General features: G+C 41.9%; 1 protein-coding gene across 1 annotated transcript; it reads right to left on the minus strand.

Annotated features, from left to right (window-relative positions):
• Window positions 1-141: 141 nt before the first annotated feature.
• Window positions 142-17,700, minus strand: LOC111952884 (alpha-parvin). The gene is made up of 12 exons (XM_023971872.2): window positions 17,429-17,700; window positions 12,512-12,601; window positions 12,234-12,407; window positions 11,910-12,050; window positions 10,529-10,644; window positions 10,139-10,197; window positions 6,531-6,550; window positions 6,303-6,364; window positions 6,151-6,219; window positions 4,356-4,457; window positions 3,269-3,341; window positions 142-2,592 (listed from the first exon to the last, which is right to left on the minus strand). Exons 1-12 carry the CDS (start codon window positions 17,562-17,564, stop codon window positions 2,516-2,518), a joined length of 1,119 nt encoding a protein of 372 aa, XP_023827640.1. The 5' UTR covers window positions 17,565-17,700; the 3' UTR covers window positions 142-2,515.
• Window positions 17,701-18,408: the final 708 nt, after the last annotated feature.

An 18,408-nucleotide genomic window follows, 5' to 3' on the forward strand; every position in this document is an offset into this window, starting at 1 on the left:
ATATATGACAGGAAAGGCTGAGACCCGCTACAAATACTGCTCTGATCAAACCTCAGCTTTCCAAAATATCCTATTCTGTAGGAGGGAAGTGAGGCCGCTGGTAACATCGCAGTAATGGAATAACATTCAATCACCATAATATCCACAGACAATGTTTTATTTCAGAATTAACAGATGAGTAATACAAACTATGGATGAATTAACTCAAAATGCAAAAGCTTGTAGTGTATATCATTTGAAAGTGTTTGCAAAAACCCCAATTCTCACACATTTTACAAATCTTTAAGACATTAGTGAGCGAGGTCACACTATTTGGATAGTCCGGATTATCCATCTGTAGATGCTCTACGGATAGTATGACTATTTGTTGATAAGGTTACGGTCAGGGTTAAGGATATGATTAGTAGGTACAGTGCATTCAGGAAGGATTCAGACCCCTTCCCTTTTTTCACGTTTTGTTACGTTATCCTTTTTCTAAAATAGATTATTTGTTCCCTCAATCTACACACAATACTCCTTAATGACAAAGCGGTTCTGAATACTTATGTAAATGTGATAAACCTGTTTTTGCTTTGTCATTATGGGGTATTGTGTATAGATTGATGAGGGGGGAAAACTATTTAATCCATTTTAGAATAAGGTTGTAATGTAACAAAATGTGGAAAACGTCAAAGGGTCTGAATACTTTCCGAATGCACTGTAGTGGAAATGTTACTGATAGTCTATAGAGCAGTGGTCTCCAAGGCATTCCTAGTCTATCGCCCAACGTTTCTGTAAACAAACAAAAAAACAGCGGTAAGCCTTGCGTTCCTATTTTATTAATTCATCTCGCGCTGTCAGTGGTAGACGCACTCGATTCAGCTGCCATGTATGCCGGCCGGCGACGTGTTCCCATTTCATTTGTCTGAAGGTACAAACTATGCATTCCCGTTGGGAGCAAATCAAGTGAAGTGTAGGTCTACCACTGGCCAATCGAATGGCTCAGAATGACATGTCTGCAGTAAAGTAGCAGGCGTAAAAGAACGCTACGGAAAAGTTTATGCTGTAAGATTTCTAAACGTTTAAAACCATGACCAGAGAGGGACTCAACAAATACAGCAAAGCATGAGTAGGAAAGTGTATCGGTAGGCCTGCGTTATTATTAGCGGCTTCTGTCTTTTTTAATATCAAGGAATATTTCACTTTCTTTGTTCATAGGAGTAACATGAAATAATGGGGTGCGACTCGAGTTTCGCCATCAGCTGGAAGACGGTGTCCCTTTTTGGTCAGTGTCAGCGGAGGAAAGGGAGAGCGGAGTGATGTTGAGAAGCGGACCCTCAGTCTGCTGCTCTCTCCCTCCACTGAGACTGACCATCAGATGCAGGCACCGTGAAACCAGTAAAAAGTGAATTATGTAAAATGTACGCTCACTCAGCTGTGCTTCACAAGAATTACAACAACTGATCTATTGGTGTGATCCTATAGCCTACATCAAATATATATATTTTATTAATGGTCTGAGAATAAGAATGCATTGGCAGGGCAAATTCAAGCAAAGCCAATATGCAGTGATAATGTTCTGGGCCAATAGCCTACTGTACAAACCTCATTAATACGGTGTTGTTTTTAAATAGGGTGATGTTGCATGGGCTTATGTTTAAGTTTTTTTATTTAAGTTTTTTACAGTAGATCTCGGCTTGCATTTTGACTCAGAAACTGATGGACTCCAAAAAGGTTGGTGACCACTGCTGTAGAACATCTACAGATGGACTATCCAAACAAAGTGTTACCGTGAGGGAGACCTTCCGTTTGTTTTAACGTTCCAAATTTTTGGGAATTTCAGTTTGCGGTTATTAAAACATTTAACATATATGATACATGCAAAGCAGTTTTGAGAATAAAGTAAAAGAGCATATTCAATCACAGTCAGCACTTTAAGTGGTGTCTTCCTAATAATGGCATGCAGTACAGTATTTCTTATTTTAAAAAGGCACTTATCTACTAGTGAAAGTAGAAAACAGCTAAGTGAATGAGAAGGTCAGGTGCACACAAAAGAACAATAAATATAGGTTAACAAACATTTGTGTAGTAAATAAACGAAACAAGCTTTAGCGAAGGAAACATGAAGAAATGTCATCAGTATATCAACCTTTTGAAATATGACATTAATTAAGAAAAAAAAATAAATGGAATTTTCATCAATAAAAAAACATCATTAAAATACCAATCATACAATGACTGTTTTTACTTAGACTAATATGCATTCATGTAAGAAACAAAAATAGATACAGTATGTAGTGTATTTTAAAATGGCAAACAGCACATACAATAGTAGAAGTTATTATTATAGCACATAAAATATTTGGAATAATGGAATCTATAAAAAAATATTGATAATACCAATGCTGAATGTCCTGAATTGGTTCGTAGTGTTCTTTGCAAGGGACAACCTCATTTGAAGCATGTAATTGGGGAGAAATGCTTGAAACCTGAATGTGATACCCCATAAAATGAGTCACCCCCCAACACAGCATATTCACTCCACGTTTCTGTACCTGGTGAAGAGGTTGTAAAGCACCCTCAGGGTTGACTTGAGGTCACAGTTCACGATATCTGGGAAATAAGGGAATTAATAACATTTGAATAAACACAAACAGCAATCTCTCTGAAAAAAGAAATGTTTTGATAGAATTCAATAAAAAAAATATTTGACTGGTATTGACTCGATCAGGATATGCGGTATAAAGGAAATGTTTTGACCATGAGAAATGATTCAGGTGCAACACTGCCAATGAAAAAGGTACACCGACCATGAATGTGTTTCAACACGCATTCACAGACACACTACTACATAATACTAAGGACAAACTAACAAAGACGTCACGTAAACACACACAAACCCCAACAAGTAAACATATCCACAAAGGGGCTTGGTGTGTAGTGCTTTTATTTTAGTTTAGCAAAGTGTGGCATTTAAGATTCACTGAATGGATTTGTACCGGAGATGAGCATATAGCCAATTCTCTCGGAACAGTTCGAATGGAACATACAACAATATTCTCACATAAGTTTTGCTTTCAGGGCTTACTGCCTGACAGAATTCTCACCAAAAAATACTGGACTTTAAATTAGGAGGCAAATGTATTGCGCCATCATCATGGTTTTGCACCAAATTTCCAGAATCAGTCTTCTTAAAAATAAGAAAAAGGACAAAAAAAATGTAAAAGTAAAACAAAACATAATTGTCCGTGGGAACTATATAAACAGCATCTTTAAGGAGAACACCTACCTTCAGGTCTAGGTTTGGGTCTCTCCAAACCTCCATCTTGCATCAGCTCAAAAGAGAAGGACACATTGTGCACCTGCATGAGAAGGACAATGACAGCAACATTACACAACAGAAGAGCAAGACACACAGGTAGGCCTAGAGTACGAGGAAACAGCTCCCAAACCATAACACACCTATACAATTCACACAAGTCATTACAGTTCCCCTACCACAGGTTCCTAGGTGTGTAAACATCAGCTCAATAAACCCATAAGCTCTTTACAGCTGGACAAACAGTCACTCGGCACCAGGCAAAAAGGAGGGGGAGGGGGTTCTATCAGAATTTGGTTGTTGTTTGGTTCATGTAAAAGTGTGGTACTGAGTGTCAGTACAGGATGTGGGAAGCCTTAGAACAGATCAGCTAGGAGGTGAAGGCAATTTAAAAAATATGGAGTGGATAATTAGTAGCCAAAGCTTAAGAGAAAGAGAGCGCTTGAGACAGAAGAAAGAGTGAGAGAGCGAAAGAAAAGGAAGAACAAGAGTTAAAAATCAAGCAATACCGAGACTGACCATTGGAGGATTCCTTCAGGCGAGTACCAGGGACTCCTATATAGCAGCTGTCCCTAAAAAGACCCCTTGTCCCTTCTCCCCCCCCCCCCCTCTCCCTGCATTAGCGCTAATCTCCTGGCCACTTATTGATTTTCTGTGCAGGAGCAGATTACAGATGCTGCCTGCCGGGTGCCCACTGCCTGGCATAGCCTGCTGGAGAGGACCCAGTCTCAGGCCTGACAGGGCATCCCTTTAGAAAGCCTGCTAAGAATAGCCGTCAAGAGGATTTGGGTTGCACATTGTCTGTCTGACAATATGGAATAATCTTCATGATAAATACCAATATCAGCAAATATAATTAATCACTGAGGGATTAGCAATCTTGAATTAAAAAATGATGCAAATGTTTGAATTAAACAATTAGGGCCTGAAAATACAATAATTTGCTGGAAATGTATGAAACAGAACAAAACAAAGACTAGTGTGTTCACTGTCATTAAAGTGTACCACACAGCAGAAATATAGAATTTGGAAAAATGGAGAGTAAATGTCAACATACCTGTTGTTCAAAGTTCTCAGGAGTCAGGAAGAAATTATAGAGTGGAACAAAGTAGCCCTCCAGCAATCCCATCAGCAGAACAAGGTAAACACCGTCAGCAAACTAAAGAATAAAAAAAAACATGCTTATTCATATCAATATACAAGAGGTATGATTCTAATTAGATACAGTTGAAGTCGGGAAGTTTCCATACACTTAGGTTGGAGTCATTAAAACTCGTTTTTCAACCACTCCACAAATTTCTTGTTAACAAACTCTAGTTTTGGCAAGTCGGTTAGGACATCTACTTCGTGCATGACAAGTCATTTTTCCAACAATTGTTTACAGACAGATTATTTCACTTAATCTCAATTCCAGTGGGTCAGAAGTTTACATACACTAAATTGACTGTGCCTTTAAACAGCTTGGAAATTCCAGGAAATGATGTAATGTCTTTGGAAGCTTCTGTTAGGCTAATTGACATCATTTGAGTCAATTGGAGGTGTACCTGTGGATGTATTTCAAGGCCTACCTTCAAACTCAGTGCCTCTTTGCTTGATATCATGGGAAAATCCAAATAAATCAATTGTAGACCTCCACAAGTCTGATTCATCCTTGGGAGCGTTTTCCAAACACCTAAAGATACCACGTTCATCTGTACCAACAATAGTACGCATGTATAAACACCATGGGACCACGCAACCGTCATACCACTCAGGAAGGAGATGCATTCTGTCTCCTAGAGATGAATGTACTTTGGTGCGAAAAGTGCAAATCAATCCCAGAACAACAGCAAAGGACCATGTGAAGATGCTGGAGGAAACAGGTACAAAAGTATCTATATCCACAGTAAAACGAGTCCTATATCGACATAACCTGAAAGGCCGCTCAGCAAGGAAGAAGCCACTACTCCAAAACCGGCATAAAAAAAGCCAGACTATGGTTTGCAACTGCACATGGGGACAAAGATCGTACTTTTTGGAGAAATGTCCTCTGGTCTAATGAAACAAAAAAATAGAACTGTTTGGCCATAATGACCATCGTTATGTTTGGAGGAAAAAGGGGGAGCCTTGCAAGCCGAAGAACACCATCTCAACCGTGAAGCACGGGGGTGGCAGCATCATGTTGTGGGGGTGTTTTGCTGCAGGAGGGACTGGTGCACTTCACAAAATAGATGGCATCATGAGGGGAAATGATGTGGATATATTGAAGCAACATCTCAAGACATTAGTCAGGAAGTTAAAGCTTGGTCGCAAATGTGTCTTCCAAATGGACAAAGACCCCAATCATACTTCCAAAGTTGTGGCAAAATGGTTTAAGGACAACAAAGTCAAGGTATTAGAGTGGCCATCACAAAGCCCTGACCTCAATCCTTTAGAATATTTGTGGGTAGAACTGAAAAAGCGTGTGCGAGCAAGGAGGCCCACAAACCTGACTCGATTACACTAGCTTTGTCAGGATGAAGTGGGCCAAAATTCACCCAACTTATTGTGGGAAGCTTGTGAAAGGCTACCCGAAATGTTTGACCCAAGTTAAACAATTTAAAGGCAATGCTACCAAATACTAATTGAGTGTATGTAAACTTCTGACCCACTGGGAATGTGATGAAAGAAATAAAAGCTGAAATAAATCATTCTCTCTACTATTATTCTGACATTTCACATTCTTAAAATAAAGTGGTGATCCTAACTGACCTAAGACAGGGAATGGTTACTAGGATTAAATGTCAGGAATTGTGAAAAACTGAGTTTAAATGTATTTGGCTAAGGTGTATGTAAACTTCCGACTTCAACTGTAATTCCAGTTTATACTGTACCTGTGTGTCCAGTTCAGCCACCTCCAGATTGAGCTTGTTCAAGTGTTTGTTCACAAAGGTGATGAGAGTCTGTGGAAACAGCAGTCAGTTCTGTGAGGCACGCCAACAGTACAACAGAAAACTCTACTACTACTAGTATTAACACACACTACCTTTTTTACCACATTGAGCTTGTCTGGAGCGTGATCAAACAGGGTGTCGAAAGCATCTCGCTCTTAATGGACGGAGAGAACAGTCATACCGTTACTCACAGAAACTAGGTAAAAAGCATCAAGGTTGTCATATACTGAAAACAGCGATTTAAAAAATAAAAAGTGTCAAATTTACTGCGACCGATTCAAAGATGCATTAGGAGAGAATAAACCCAGTAGAAGACATACCATGTCTGCCAGATAAAGCCCTGAGGGAAAAGAGAAAGACAAAACAAGATTTGGTCTTCAAGGACAGCTCACGAAGAACTTCATTAAAAATGTCCATATTAGCCTACTTTACATTTTAGCAGACGGACGCTCTTATCCAGAGCGAATTACAGTAGTGAGTGAGTACATTTTCATACTGGTCCCCCATGGGAATCAAACCCACAACCCTGGCGTTGCAAGCGCCTTGCTCTACCAAGTGAGCCACAAAGGGACTATTCTACAACTACTAAATCTTTCTCAAATTATTACCAATTCTACAAGGTATGACTCCAAACATCTAGACAAGGCAACTCTCCTCAATGTAATGCTCACAAATATTCCTGATAGGCATCAGTCTGGAATTTTCTGTAATGACCTTAGTGATCACTGTTTTACAGCCTGTGTTTGTAATGGCTGCTCAGTGAAACAACTTGTCTTGATTGTCATAGACACTTACTAAAAAACTTCCTTCATGAACTGGCCTCTAAAATGGTATAGAATCAGCTTGATCCCCTCTGTCGAAGACGCTTGGACCTTCTTTTCTTGATATTTTCAGTGGTATTGTTAACAAACACGCCCCCATAAAGAAAATGAGAATTAACAACTGGGTCTAGCCCCTGGTTCGACTGGGATCTTGTAGAGTTACTCCACCTCAAGAATTGCATTTGGCGACAGGCTCGGCACACACATACTCCGGCTGACTGTTTCTCGTTCAGGCAAATGAGAAATAACTGCACTTAGGCTATCCGGAAGGCCAAAGTTAGTTACTTTAAGGAGCAGTTCCCTCTCTGTGGGTCTACCCCAAGAAGTTCTGGAAAACAGTTAAAGACCTGGAGAATAAACCCTCCTCCTCACAGTTGCCCATGTCCCTTAATGTTGATGATGTGGTTGTTACTGACATGAAGCACAAGGCTGAGCTCTTTAAATCACCACTTCATTAAGTCTGGATTCCTATTTGACTCAGCCATGCCTCCTTGCCCGTTTAACATTTCCTCATCTCCCACCCCTTCTAATGCGACTATCCCCGATGCGTCTCCCTCTTCTTCCCCTGCCCCGCTACAACGTTTCTCCCTGCAGGCAGTCACTGAGTCCGAGGTGCTAAAGGAGCGCCTTAAACTTGACCCCCAAAAAACATCTGGATCAGATGGTTTAGACCCTTTCTTCTTTAACGTTGCTGCCCCCATCATCGCCAAGCCTGTCACTCCTTTCTGGGGAGGTTCCCATTGCTTGGAAGGCAGCCACGGTTCGTCCTTTATTTAAAAGGGGGAGATCAAGCTGATCCTAACTGTTATAGGCCTATTTTTATTATGCCCCATTTATCAAGTGTTGGAAAAACTTGTCAATAATCAACTGACTGGCTTCCTTGATGTCTATAGTATTCTTTCGGGTATGCAATCTGGTTTCCGCTCAGGTTATGGATGTGTAACTGCAACCTTAAAAAGGTCCTCAATGATGTCACCATTGCCCTTGATTCTAAGCAATGTTGTACTGTTATTTTTATTGACTTGGCCAAAGCTTTTAATACGGTAGACCATTCCATTCTTGTGGGCCGGCTAAGGAGTATTGGCGTCTCTGATGGGTCTTTGGCCTGGTTTGCTAACTACCTCTCAAAGAGTGCAGTGCATAAAGTCAAAATCTGCTGTCTCAGCCACTGCCTGTCACCAAGAGAGTACCCCAAGGCTCGATCCTAGGCCCCCCGCACTTCTCAATTTTCATCAACAACATAGCTCAGGCAGTAGGAAGTGCTCTCATCCATTTATATGCAGATGGTAGTCTTCTACTCAGCTGGCCCATCCCCGGATATTGTGTTAAATGCTCTAAAACAAAGCTCTCTTAGTGTCCAACAAGCTTTCACTACCTTTAATCTTGTTCTGAACACCTCCAAAACAAAGGTAATCTGGTTTGTTAAGAAGAATGCCCCTCTTCCCACAGGTGTTATTACTACCTCTGATGGTTTAGAGCTTGAGGTAGTCACCTCATACAAGTACTTGGGAGTATGGCTAGGCAGTACATTGTCCTTCTCTCAGCACATATGAAAGCTGCAGGCTAAAGTTAAATCCAGACTTGGCTTCCTCTATCGTAATCACTCCTCTTCACCCCAGCGTCCAAAATAACCTTGATTCATATGACCATCCTACCCATGCTAGATTACGGAGATGTCATTTATAGATCAGCAGGTAAGGGTGCTCTCGAGCAGCTAGATGTTCTTTACCATTCGGCCATCAGATTTGCCACCAATGCTCCTTATAGAACACATCACTGCACTCTATACTCCTTTGTAAACTGGTCATCTCTGTATACCCGTCGCAAGACCCACTGGTTGATGCTTATTTATAAAACCCTCTTAGGCTTCACTCCCCCCTATCTGAGATATCTACTGCAGCCCTCATCCTCCACATACAACAACCATTCTGCCAGTCACATTCTGTTAAAGGTCCCCAAAGCACACACATCCCTAGGTCGCTTGTCTTTTCAGTTCGCCACAGCTAGCGACTGGAACGAGCTGCAACAAACACTCAAACTGGACAGTTCTCAAACTCTTCATTCAAAGACTCAATCATGGACACTCTTACTGACAGTTGTAGCTGCTTTGTGTAATGTATTGTTGTCTCTACCTTCTTGCCCTTTGTGCTGTTGTCTGTGCCCAATAATGTTTGTACCATGTTTTGTGCTGCTACCATGTTGTTGTGTTTCCTTACCATGTTGTTGTCTTAGGTCTCTCTTTACATAGTGTTGTCTCTCTTGTCCTATATTTATATGTACTTATTATTAATCCCAGGCCCCCATAGGAGGCCTTTTGGTAGGCCGTCATTGTAAATAAGAATTTGTTCTTAACTGACTTGCCTAGTTAAATAAAAAATTAAAAGATACCATTGATACATTCATATCAACCTGATACAGAGGAATGTTGGTGGTGAATACAGTAATGTTGTTGGAGTACACAAGTGATTAACCTTACTGAACAGTAACAAAATGGGCCACTAGGCATTGTTACATGTTGAGTCAAGGGGCTGCTGCAACATCCCAACAGCTATCACACAAAAGAGGGCCAACAAGGAATGGCTTAGGGGCCAACAAGAAACGGCACCCTTTCTCTTCATGGTGTAATCCCTGATGGCAGTGGCAGGGCAACGGTCCTGGTCATATGATAACAGCCCTGTGACCGTGACCATGATATGAGCGCTTTGCTCGCCCACTAATCTCCCCAGCTGCTCTGGACCTGCTGGTCCGCTCCAACCTCAGCTGGGTCAACGCTACACTGGCAAGGAACCATCACATCCCTGTTTACACAATGGCCGACTGTGTTCATACACACTGGTGAAATAATTGTGCTTGAAAACCTATTAATAGGATGCAGTTATTTCATAAAGGCTACAGAGGGGATTGCATTTGAGAGATACAAATCTATATTAAAGTACTTCATATTGTAAATAGGAGATTGCATTGTGTTTCGGGGAAGACAGTGGTATGTGGTTTACTGCTGTCGTGAACCCATCCCTATTTCTAACATAACAGAGCTCTCACACCGAGTGAGAAGGAGGGTGTTCTCTCAATGACTGGTTCATCCCATCAGAAAAAAAGTGACCTACTCTGTATTGCCCGTGATCTCCTCCTGGATCTGGCGAGATTGCAGAATCCCCTCCCTTTTCTGAGAGAAAATAAAGAAAAAACAGGAAAAGAAACCGGGTAAATAGGCATTTTAACAGTCATAGATTTAGCCGGTGGTAACTTGTGAAATAGACACCGGCTGGAAGGCGGTTTTAACCAATCAGCATTCAGGATTAGACCCACCCGTTGTATAATTTGACATAATTTGACATAAAGTATTGTAGTACTGCCATTTATCGTAAAACAGCATTTATAAGCATGTATAGCAAAGTTATTATAGCATGTAACAAAACATGTATATGACCTCAGACTTATATCAAGTTTCATTCATGTGTACTATGCACCAAGCAAAATAAGAGGATTTACAGTACCTGAACCACCACTACTTGGATGGACACGTGATCAGGAAGTCTGATTGGTGCTCTGAAGTGCTGAGATAGCGCCACCAACAGGTGAAGAATGGCCACTATACTCTTAGCATGGACCGCTGGGCAAGAGACCGACAGAAATGGGGATTTGCTTTAGTTTTCATTGGTTGGAAGAACAATCAATGAAGGAAACAATGTTTTGATTCCTGCCTAATAAAAATAAGCTAAATTAAAGGAGCGGTATCTAAAAGCCCTCTGATATCGGCCTGATCCTCTGAGCCTAAGAGGATCAGAACAGAAGTGTGTGTTACATCTCCCTTAAGTGTTTTCTTCAGCTTGAAAGCAGGGACCGACGCATTGATTTGGTTAGCGCTCGGCTGACAGAATTCTGCTGTAAATTCGATCAAAAACGCCATCATATCATACAAGTGTTCCTCTTTCGTGATGTAGTCATGCATTTACCTCTTACCGTAAGCCGAGATCCACATTAGCGCCACTGGCTGCCCCTGGCGCATTTGTTATGGTTTTTGAAAAGCAAAGTAATACAAAAAATAAAACATTGCACATACTCTGCTCTTCTATCAAGTGCCATGATTAAAACAGCGTTTGTCGTTTTAAGTCACGTCTTTGTTGTTTGGAATATTGCAAACAGACGTGGCAGTTTCACCGCTACGGGTTCCAACTTTAATGAATATGTATATTTCTGGACTACTTCCCTCAAATCAGTTCATCCCTACAACTCTCTTTCCTTTTCTCATACATGTACGCTAATGATAAAACACAAGCTAGAATGCTATTACCAGTGTTATCATATTCTTGTTAAAAGCCTCATAAAAATGGAGACACCAAGGCAAACCTAAAGTGCTTTACTGAAATGTACTGTATGGACAGACATTCCTTCTCCATTAGAGACGGCTCAATGGGAAGCAGAGAAAACTCAACGACCAGTGTATGGACTCGACGACCAGTGTATGGACTCGACGACCAGTGTATGGACTCGACGACCAGTGTATGGACTCGACGACCAGTGTATGGACTCGTCGACCAGGTTGTATGGACTCGTCGACCAGTTGTAGGATCGTCGACCAGTGTATGGACTCGTCGACCAGTGTATGGACTCGTCGACCAGTGTATGGACTCGTCGACCAGTGTATGGACTCGTCGACCAGTGTAACAAGCTGAAGCCCCCGTGTATTCCACCTGTCTGACCACTTGGGCTCACTCAACAACTACTGTATGCTGAGTCTCTCTCACCAAAGAGAGGAAAATGGACTGAAACACGGAGGGACTGTCCAATAAGAACGCTTGTTATCATTTTCCGTTGCGTAATGTCTTGCTACCGTGTGCCCTAATTAATAGGACCTAGTTCTCAGCCTCTACTTACAGTCCACGTTCCATTTGATGCTCCTGGCAGAGACCTTGATGGAGTCATTGATCCTCTCCAGCACCGTCTGCAGTTTCTGTTTCTGGGCGATCTCCGACTGGGTCACCTCAGCTACGTTTAGCTTCTCCCCCTCCAGCTTCTCTGAAACACATATACAAAGAAAACAGCATGTATTACATTTGGTCAGGGGTCTTCTTTAGCATAAATACAGGCATTTGCACAATGAGAGAAAGGCCTGAGAGAAAATGGTCAGAGGGAGAAGGCGATCGCTAGTAGTGATCCTTTAAGTTTGATGGAAAACCATTAAATGGACTTGTTCTTCACCAAAGAGTTTCTGCAGAACCTGCCCGTCGTATAGATCCTCAGCCAGGTCCTTCACGATGATCCTCTCCCCCACCAACACATCATTGATCCAGTCGATCAACACCTTCTGGAGTTCCTGGAGTTTCTGGTCGTTCTTGGAGTTTGGGTCGACCATGGTGCGGACCTCATTCTCCTCTGTAGGAACGGAAAGCAAGATTAGGTAGGTATAGCCAGTGTCAAGGCGTCTCATCTTCTATGGCCAGGGATCTCAGATGGGGACTGTACTGTACTGCACTTACCTAGCATGGTGTCTTCTGGGTCCAGCTCGTATTGGGTGGGGCTCAAGGGCAGGTTGATGGCATTCATCCCCTCTTCCTGGAGCTCAGACACTGTAGGGAGGGAAGACGCAAAAGAGAGCACGTCACGTCACTCACAAGGCATCCTCTCAAACCGCTATCTTTCAGTGCCACAACTATAAATTCACGTAGGTTGTAAGTGGCTTACTGTTTGTGCCTCCTTTTTAACTGTGATAATTCGACAAAAAAAAAAAGTGCTTTCCACAATTTAGGCTACTACACGTTTCATGTTGCTCAGTACCTTTGCTGCTCTTAGCATTAGCTAAGCCAGTATGGCCAATCCAGCAGACATAAGCACGGAGGGTCAGGGGAAATGAGAGGTTGTTGTTAAGGCGGGGGACAACTACTAGGATAGGGACCAGCACATGATAGCACTGTAATAGTGTTCCCACACCACTAACACACTAGCTAACTACTACCACAACTATTTGGTCAAAATAGCCTAGCGCTAACACAGGACCGGGCGTTACCTTCTTTATCATGTCAAATATGGTATATTATTGAGGTGTAGCGGTTATTTCTGGAAGTGGTTTCACTCGTCAAGGAATATTTTCTTAGAAGCTGCTGCTCATTGGAAAAACACGGCAATTTTATCTCAAGTCCAGGTAATGCCCTTCTGTCCTCCAGACAGGCATTTCCTCATAGTCTACTACTTATTGGCCCTCATCCGTACACTCCTCCTCCCTAGGCTATATCTCACAACAGAGGAGACGTGTTCTAAAGGGGATGATTCTTATGTATTCTTAAATCAATAGCAGCAGCTACAATTGATTCTTAAATCAATATCACGTTTTCTCCTTAGATCACTGCACCACCTCAGCTTTCTGTGTCACCGATCCTAAATCAGCTTTATCTGATCTGACACTGTTCTCAGTTAACCAAGACAATATACTTTTCCCACCTGTTTAGTAGCCTATTTATCACACAGAACATCCTGGTTTCCCACCAACCCCTGCCCAAGCATGCGTTTCACTATACTGCTTCGTGTCAGTTTCAGTGACACCTGTAGTGGTGTGAACATCCTGTGCTGGATTTCTCAGCCTTCCTTCCCAGCAAGGATGACATCCTCTTAATCAACACCATCAGCAGCCCTAATTCTGACCGCCTGTGTAGCGTCATATCAAGACTAAGGAGAATATCCTGTGCCTTGACAGTACGACAAACGTATTTACTTTTTCCAGATTTTGTTGTGTTACAGCCTGAATTTAAAATTTATCAATGGACATGCAATTATCTGTAAGGTCCGTCAGTCGAGGCTTGAATTTCAAAAACAGATTCAACCAAAGACCAGGGAGGTTTTCCAATGCCTCGCAAAGGGCACCTATTGGTAGATGGGGGGGCGGTTATAGGAGCAGACATTGAATATCCCTTTGAGCATGGTGAAGTTATTAATTACACTTTGGATAGAATATCAATTCACCCAGTCACTACAATGATACAGACGTCCTTCCCAATTCAGTTGCCGGAGAGGAAGGAAACCGCTCAGGGATTTCACAATGAGGCCAATGGTGACTTTAAAACTGAGAGAGTTTAATGGCTGTGAAGGGAGAAAATTGAGGATGGATCAACATTGTAGTTACTCTGCAATACTAACCTAATTGACAGAGTGAAAAGAAGGAAGCCTGTACAGAATACAAATATTCCAAAACAGTTATCCTATCTGCAACATGGCACTAAAGTAATACTGCAAAAAATGTGGCAAAGCAATTCGCTTTTTGTCCTGAATACAAAGTGTTATGTTTGGGGCAAATCCAATATACCATTACTGAGTACCACTCTCCATTTTTTCAAACATAGTGGCAGTGGTGTAAAGTACTTAAGTAGTAGTTCAAAGTATTTTTACATAAGTACTTTACTATTTATATTTTTGACAACTTTTACTTTACGACATTCCTTAAGAAAATAATGTACTTTTTACTCCATACATTTTTCCTGACACCCAAAAGTACTCGTTACATTTTGACAGAAAAATTGTCCATTTCACACACTTATCAAGAGAACATCCCTGGCCATCCGTACTGCCTCTGATCTGGCGGACTCTCTAAACACAAATGCTTCGTTTGTAAATTATGTCTGAGTGTTGGAGTGTGCCCCCAGCTAACCACCAATTAATTTAAATAAAATTGTGCTGTCTGGTTTGCTTAATATAGGGAATTTGAATTGGTTTATAATTTTACTTTTGTTACTTAAATAGATTCTAGCAATTCCATTTACTTATGATACTTAAGTATATTTAAAACCCAAATACGTTTAGACTTTTACTCAAGTAGTATATTACTGGGTAACTTTCACGTGAGTCTTTTTTAAATTAAGGGTATCTTTACTTTTACTCAAGTATGACAATTGAGTACTTTTTTCATCACTGCATAGTGTTATGGGTATGATTTTAAAATCGCCAAGGACTGGGGAGTTTTTCAGGATAAAAAAAGAAACGGAGCTAAGCAGAGGCAAAATTCTAGTTCAGTCTTTTTCACCAGACACTGGGAGATGAATTCACCTTTCAGCAGGACAATAACCTAACACACAAGGCCAAATCTACACTGGAGTTGCTTACCAAGAAGACAATGAATGTTCCTGAGTGGCTGAGTTACAGTTGACTTAAAATCTACTTGAAAATCTACAGCAAGACCTGAAAATGGTTGTCAAGGAAAAATCTACAGCAAGACCTGAAAATGGTTGTCAAGGAATAATCAACAACCAATTTGACAGAGCTTGAAGAATTTTGAAAAGAGTAATGGGATTGTGCAAATGTTGCACAATCCAGGTGTGGAAAGCTCTTCGAGACTTACCCAGAAAGACTCACAGCTGCTTCTACAAAGTATTGCCTCAGGGGTGTGAGTACTTATGTAAATGAGATATTTATGCATTTCATTTTCAATGAATTAGCAAACATTTCTCAAAACATGTTTTCACTTTGTCATTATGGGGTATTGTGTGTAGATGAGTGAGAAAAAACTACTTAATCCATTTTTAACTCAGGCTGTAACCGAGCAGTCACTTTATCCCTCTCTACATGTACAAATTACCTCGACTAACCTGTAGCACCGACCCCCACACATTGACTCGGAACCGGTACCCTCTGTATATAGCCTCATTGTCAATTTTAAGTTTTACTTTTAAGTGAATATTTTCTGAACTATTTCTTGAACTGTATTGTTGGTTAAAAGTATTCGGCATATGTGACAAATAAAATTTGATATGTGGAATAAGTAAAGGGGTATGAATACTTTGAGGGCACTGTATGCCTTCTCTCAGAAATAATTGTATGACTGAAAATTGCATGCATCAGCGTGTCTACAAGAAAACACAGGTATTATCACTGCCCTCCCAATCACACATTTAAATAATCTCCATAAACAATGTCCGCTTGACCAGCAGAGATTCACAGACAGAGCATGTGATGCTATGAGTTGGGGTGCTAATCCTATCCCAGACCTGCTACAGACACTGGGTCTCCATTCCTCGTCTCCTTTCCTTCATATGAACTGATGTGAAGGAACTGGATTGGTGAAAGCAAATACCTGGTAGGTATCCACCACACATTGCTTACACCCATCCTGCAACATCATCTATGTGTAAATGAAGGAAGGGAAAGCAGCAAAGGACGCCACTTTAGATGGTTGAAATGCAGCCACAGTGTTTCTCCTCCCTCTCCTCATGCTCCAGCAGTGGGTGGGTGAATCCTAACAGGCTGTCTTACCTGGTGGGCAGAGTGCTCGACAGCCCATCTCTCCATTCTCTGAGTTTCCAGCATCTTCCCTTCACCGACTCATCCTCTCCTCCAGCCTGCTTAACATCCACTGTCCTGTCTCTAACACTCTCTCTCGCCCTTTCCTCCCTCTCTCGCCGCGGTCCAATCAACAGGCTTGTTCAAGGCCGTGCCCCCTCTCTTCCTCCCCATCGTAAAATGTTGGAGTGCTTCAAATTAAATATACTGCCGCAACGCGGGACCAGAGAAGCTTTCCATCAAATCACCAGGAACACACTGCGGACATCCTGGCCAGTGTGCTCCGCTGTGGATGTGTGTGAGGGAGAGACGGGATAGGGCTCAGCTGTAGTGTGTCAACCACTCAGCCCTGTGAACTCTGATTGATACAAACCAATCATAACACAAGTGCAGGGCCGGACAACCACATTTTGGGGGCCCCCTGGAGATCAGGGGCACTCTGAACAGGACAAACGAAGAGGGAACATTTCCACTTAATGTGAACTTGAGGAAAAACAATGGGCAACTTGTTCATTTTATAGGTGTGTTAATCCTGTAGCAGTGAAATAAAGGACATATACTAGCAGTACAGCTGCTCCTGGCGTTGTGTTTGCTCTTGCCTCATTCCTGAGTAATTGCATCTGAAGTAGTAGCATACTCTACATGGCAACCATAGCCTGCAGCTACAGTAAGTAACTCTACTAGGCACTGCATGCGCTCCCAGGCTGCCCTGCAGGCCAACTCGGGTCAATACAAGAACGTTGAATTACAAGACATCCTATAAGAGTGTGTAAGCTAGTTTATTGATATTTAAGCGTATGTAGTACCCTACTCCATTCTGATCTCTTCAATTAATTTGCAGTTCGGAAAGCAGGCAATGGCGATATTCCTTTACCAATAACGAATTGACAGAATCAGACTGAAGAGTAGACAATGGTCGAGGCGTGACTTCATTACACAACGTATTTTCTGCTCAGACTGAAACAATGTTGTAGCGACTAGCTAATTAAAATGAGCTACACGGTCGTTCCATAAAAAACGTATTTTCTGCTTGTGCTTTGCTGATGTTTAAAACAATTTTTTATACACATGTTACTTCACGCAAGTAAAGTTTACACACAGTCGTGACAGTATTGTTTTGATCAGAAATGTACCTTCTTTTGCCTTCTTTCTTCTTACTAAAGTTCCTCCAAGTTTTCCCAGGAACGAGTCATCTTTCTTTCTGGAAGAGGGTGATTTCGGAGTCGTCGGCGACGGAGAGGATGGCGACTTTTGCGGCGAAGTAGCCATGATACAATTTATCCAAAAGTACAATCAATATTGTAAAAGTTGAGTAGGTCTCTGAAATAAATAGATTTTCAAGTCAAGTCAAGTCTGCTCAAATCAATTTTCACTCCCTAAAGCGGAAACGGAATTTCATCCAGCCTTAAATCCCTTCCTTGTTCCCTCCCCTATTTCTAGTGTAAATAAAACCCTACTGGCTGAATACATTGTAGCAACTGGCCCCTGTTGCTTTGACCAGTGTGCTATGTAACTTCTGATTTATCACAAACACATTTCTTCATTATCATATTTTTTCTAGTTGTATCAGTAAGGATGCATAGACATTGTTATAGGCGTTATTCTAATACCACCAACATAGGCTTTGATCCTCAAAAAGTTCTACAGATGCACCATTGAAAGCATATTGATTGGCTGCATCATCGCATGGTATGGCAACCCAGCAAACATGTCCATATTGGAACACTGTGGGTCCAATGCGGGCTAAAATATTGGCTCCATGTAGGCTGCCCACATTGGGCCGCTGTGCCATTGCTCATCAGCTCCAGATTGGTCCCCAAGGGATTTGCCCAGTGTTGCCCAGTGTGGGCAGGCCATATCTGGTGAGGGCAAGGGCCCGTTGAGCCCAAGGGCCCGTGCTGGGTTTGGTGTGGGCTAGCCCGTGCTAGGTTTGGTGTGGGCTAGCCCGTGCTGGGCTTGGTGTGGGCTCGCCTGTTTTGGACTTAGTGTAGACTAGCCAGTGTTGGGATTAACTGTGTTGGGCTTATGTGGGCTGGCCCATGCTGGGATAGCCCGTATTTGGTAGGTGTGGACTTGTTATGGCTTTTTGTGGGCTAGCCCCTGTCCACCTTGC

Source organism: Salvelinus sp. IW2-2015, linkage group LG26 (genome assembly GCF_002910315.2).
Source record: "Salvelinus sp. IW2-2015 linkage group LG26, ASM291031v2, whole genome shotgun sequence".
Lineage (NCBI taxonomy): Eukaryota > Metazoa > Chordata > Actinopteri > Salmoniformes > Salmonidae > Salvelinus > Salvelinus sp. IW2-2015.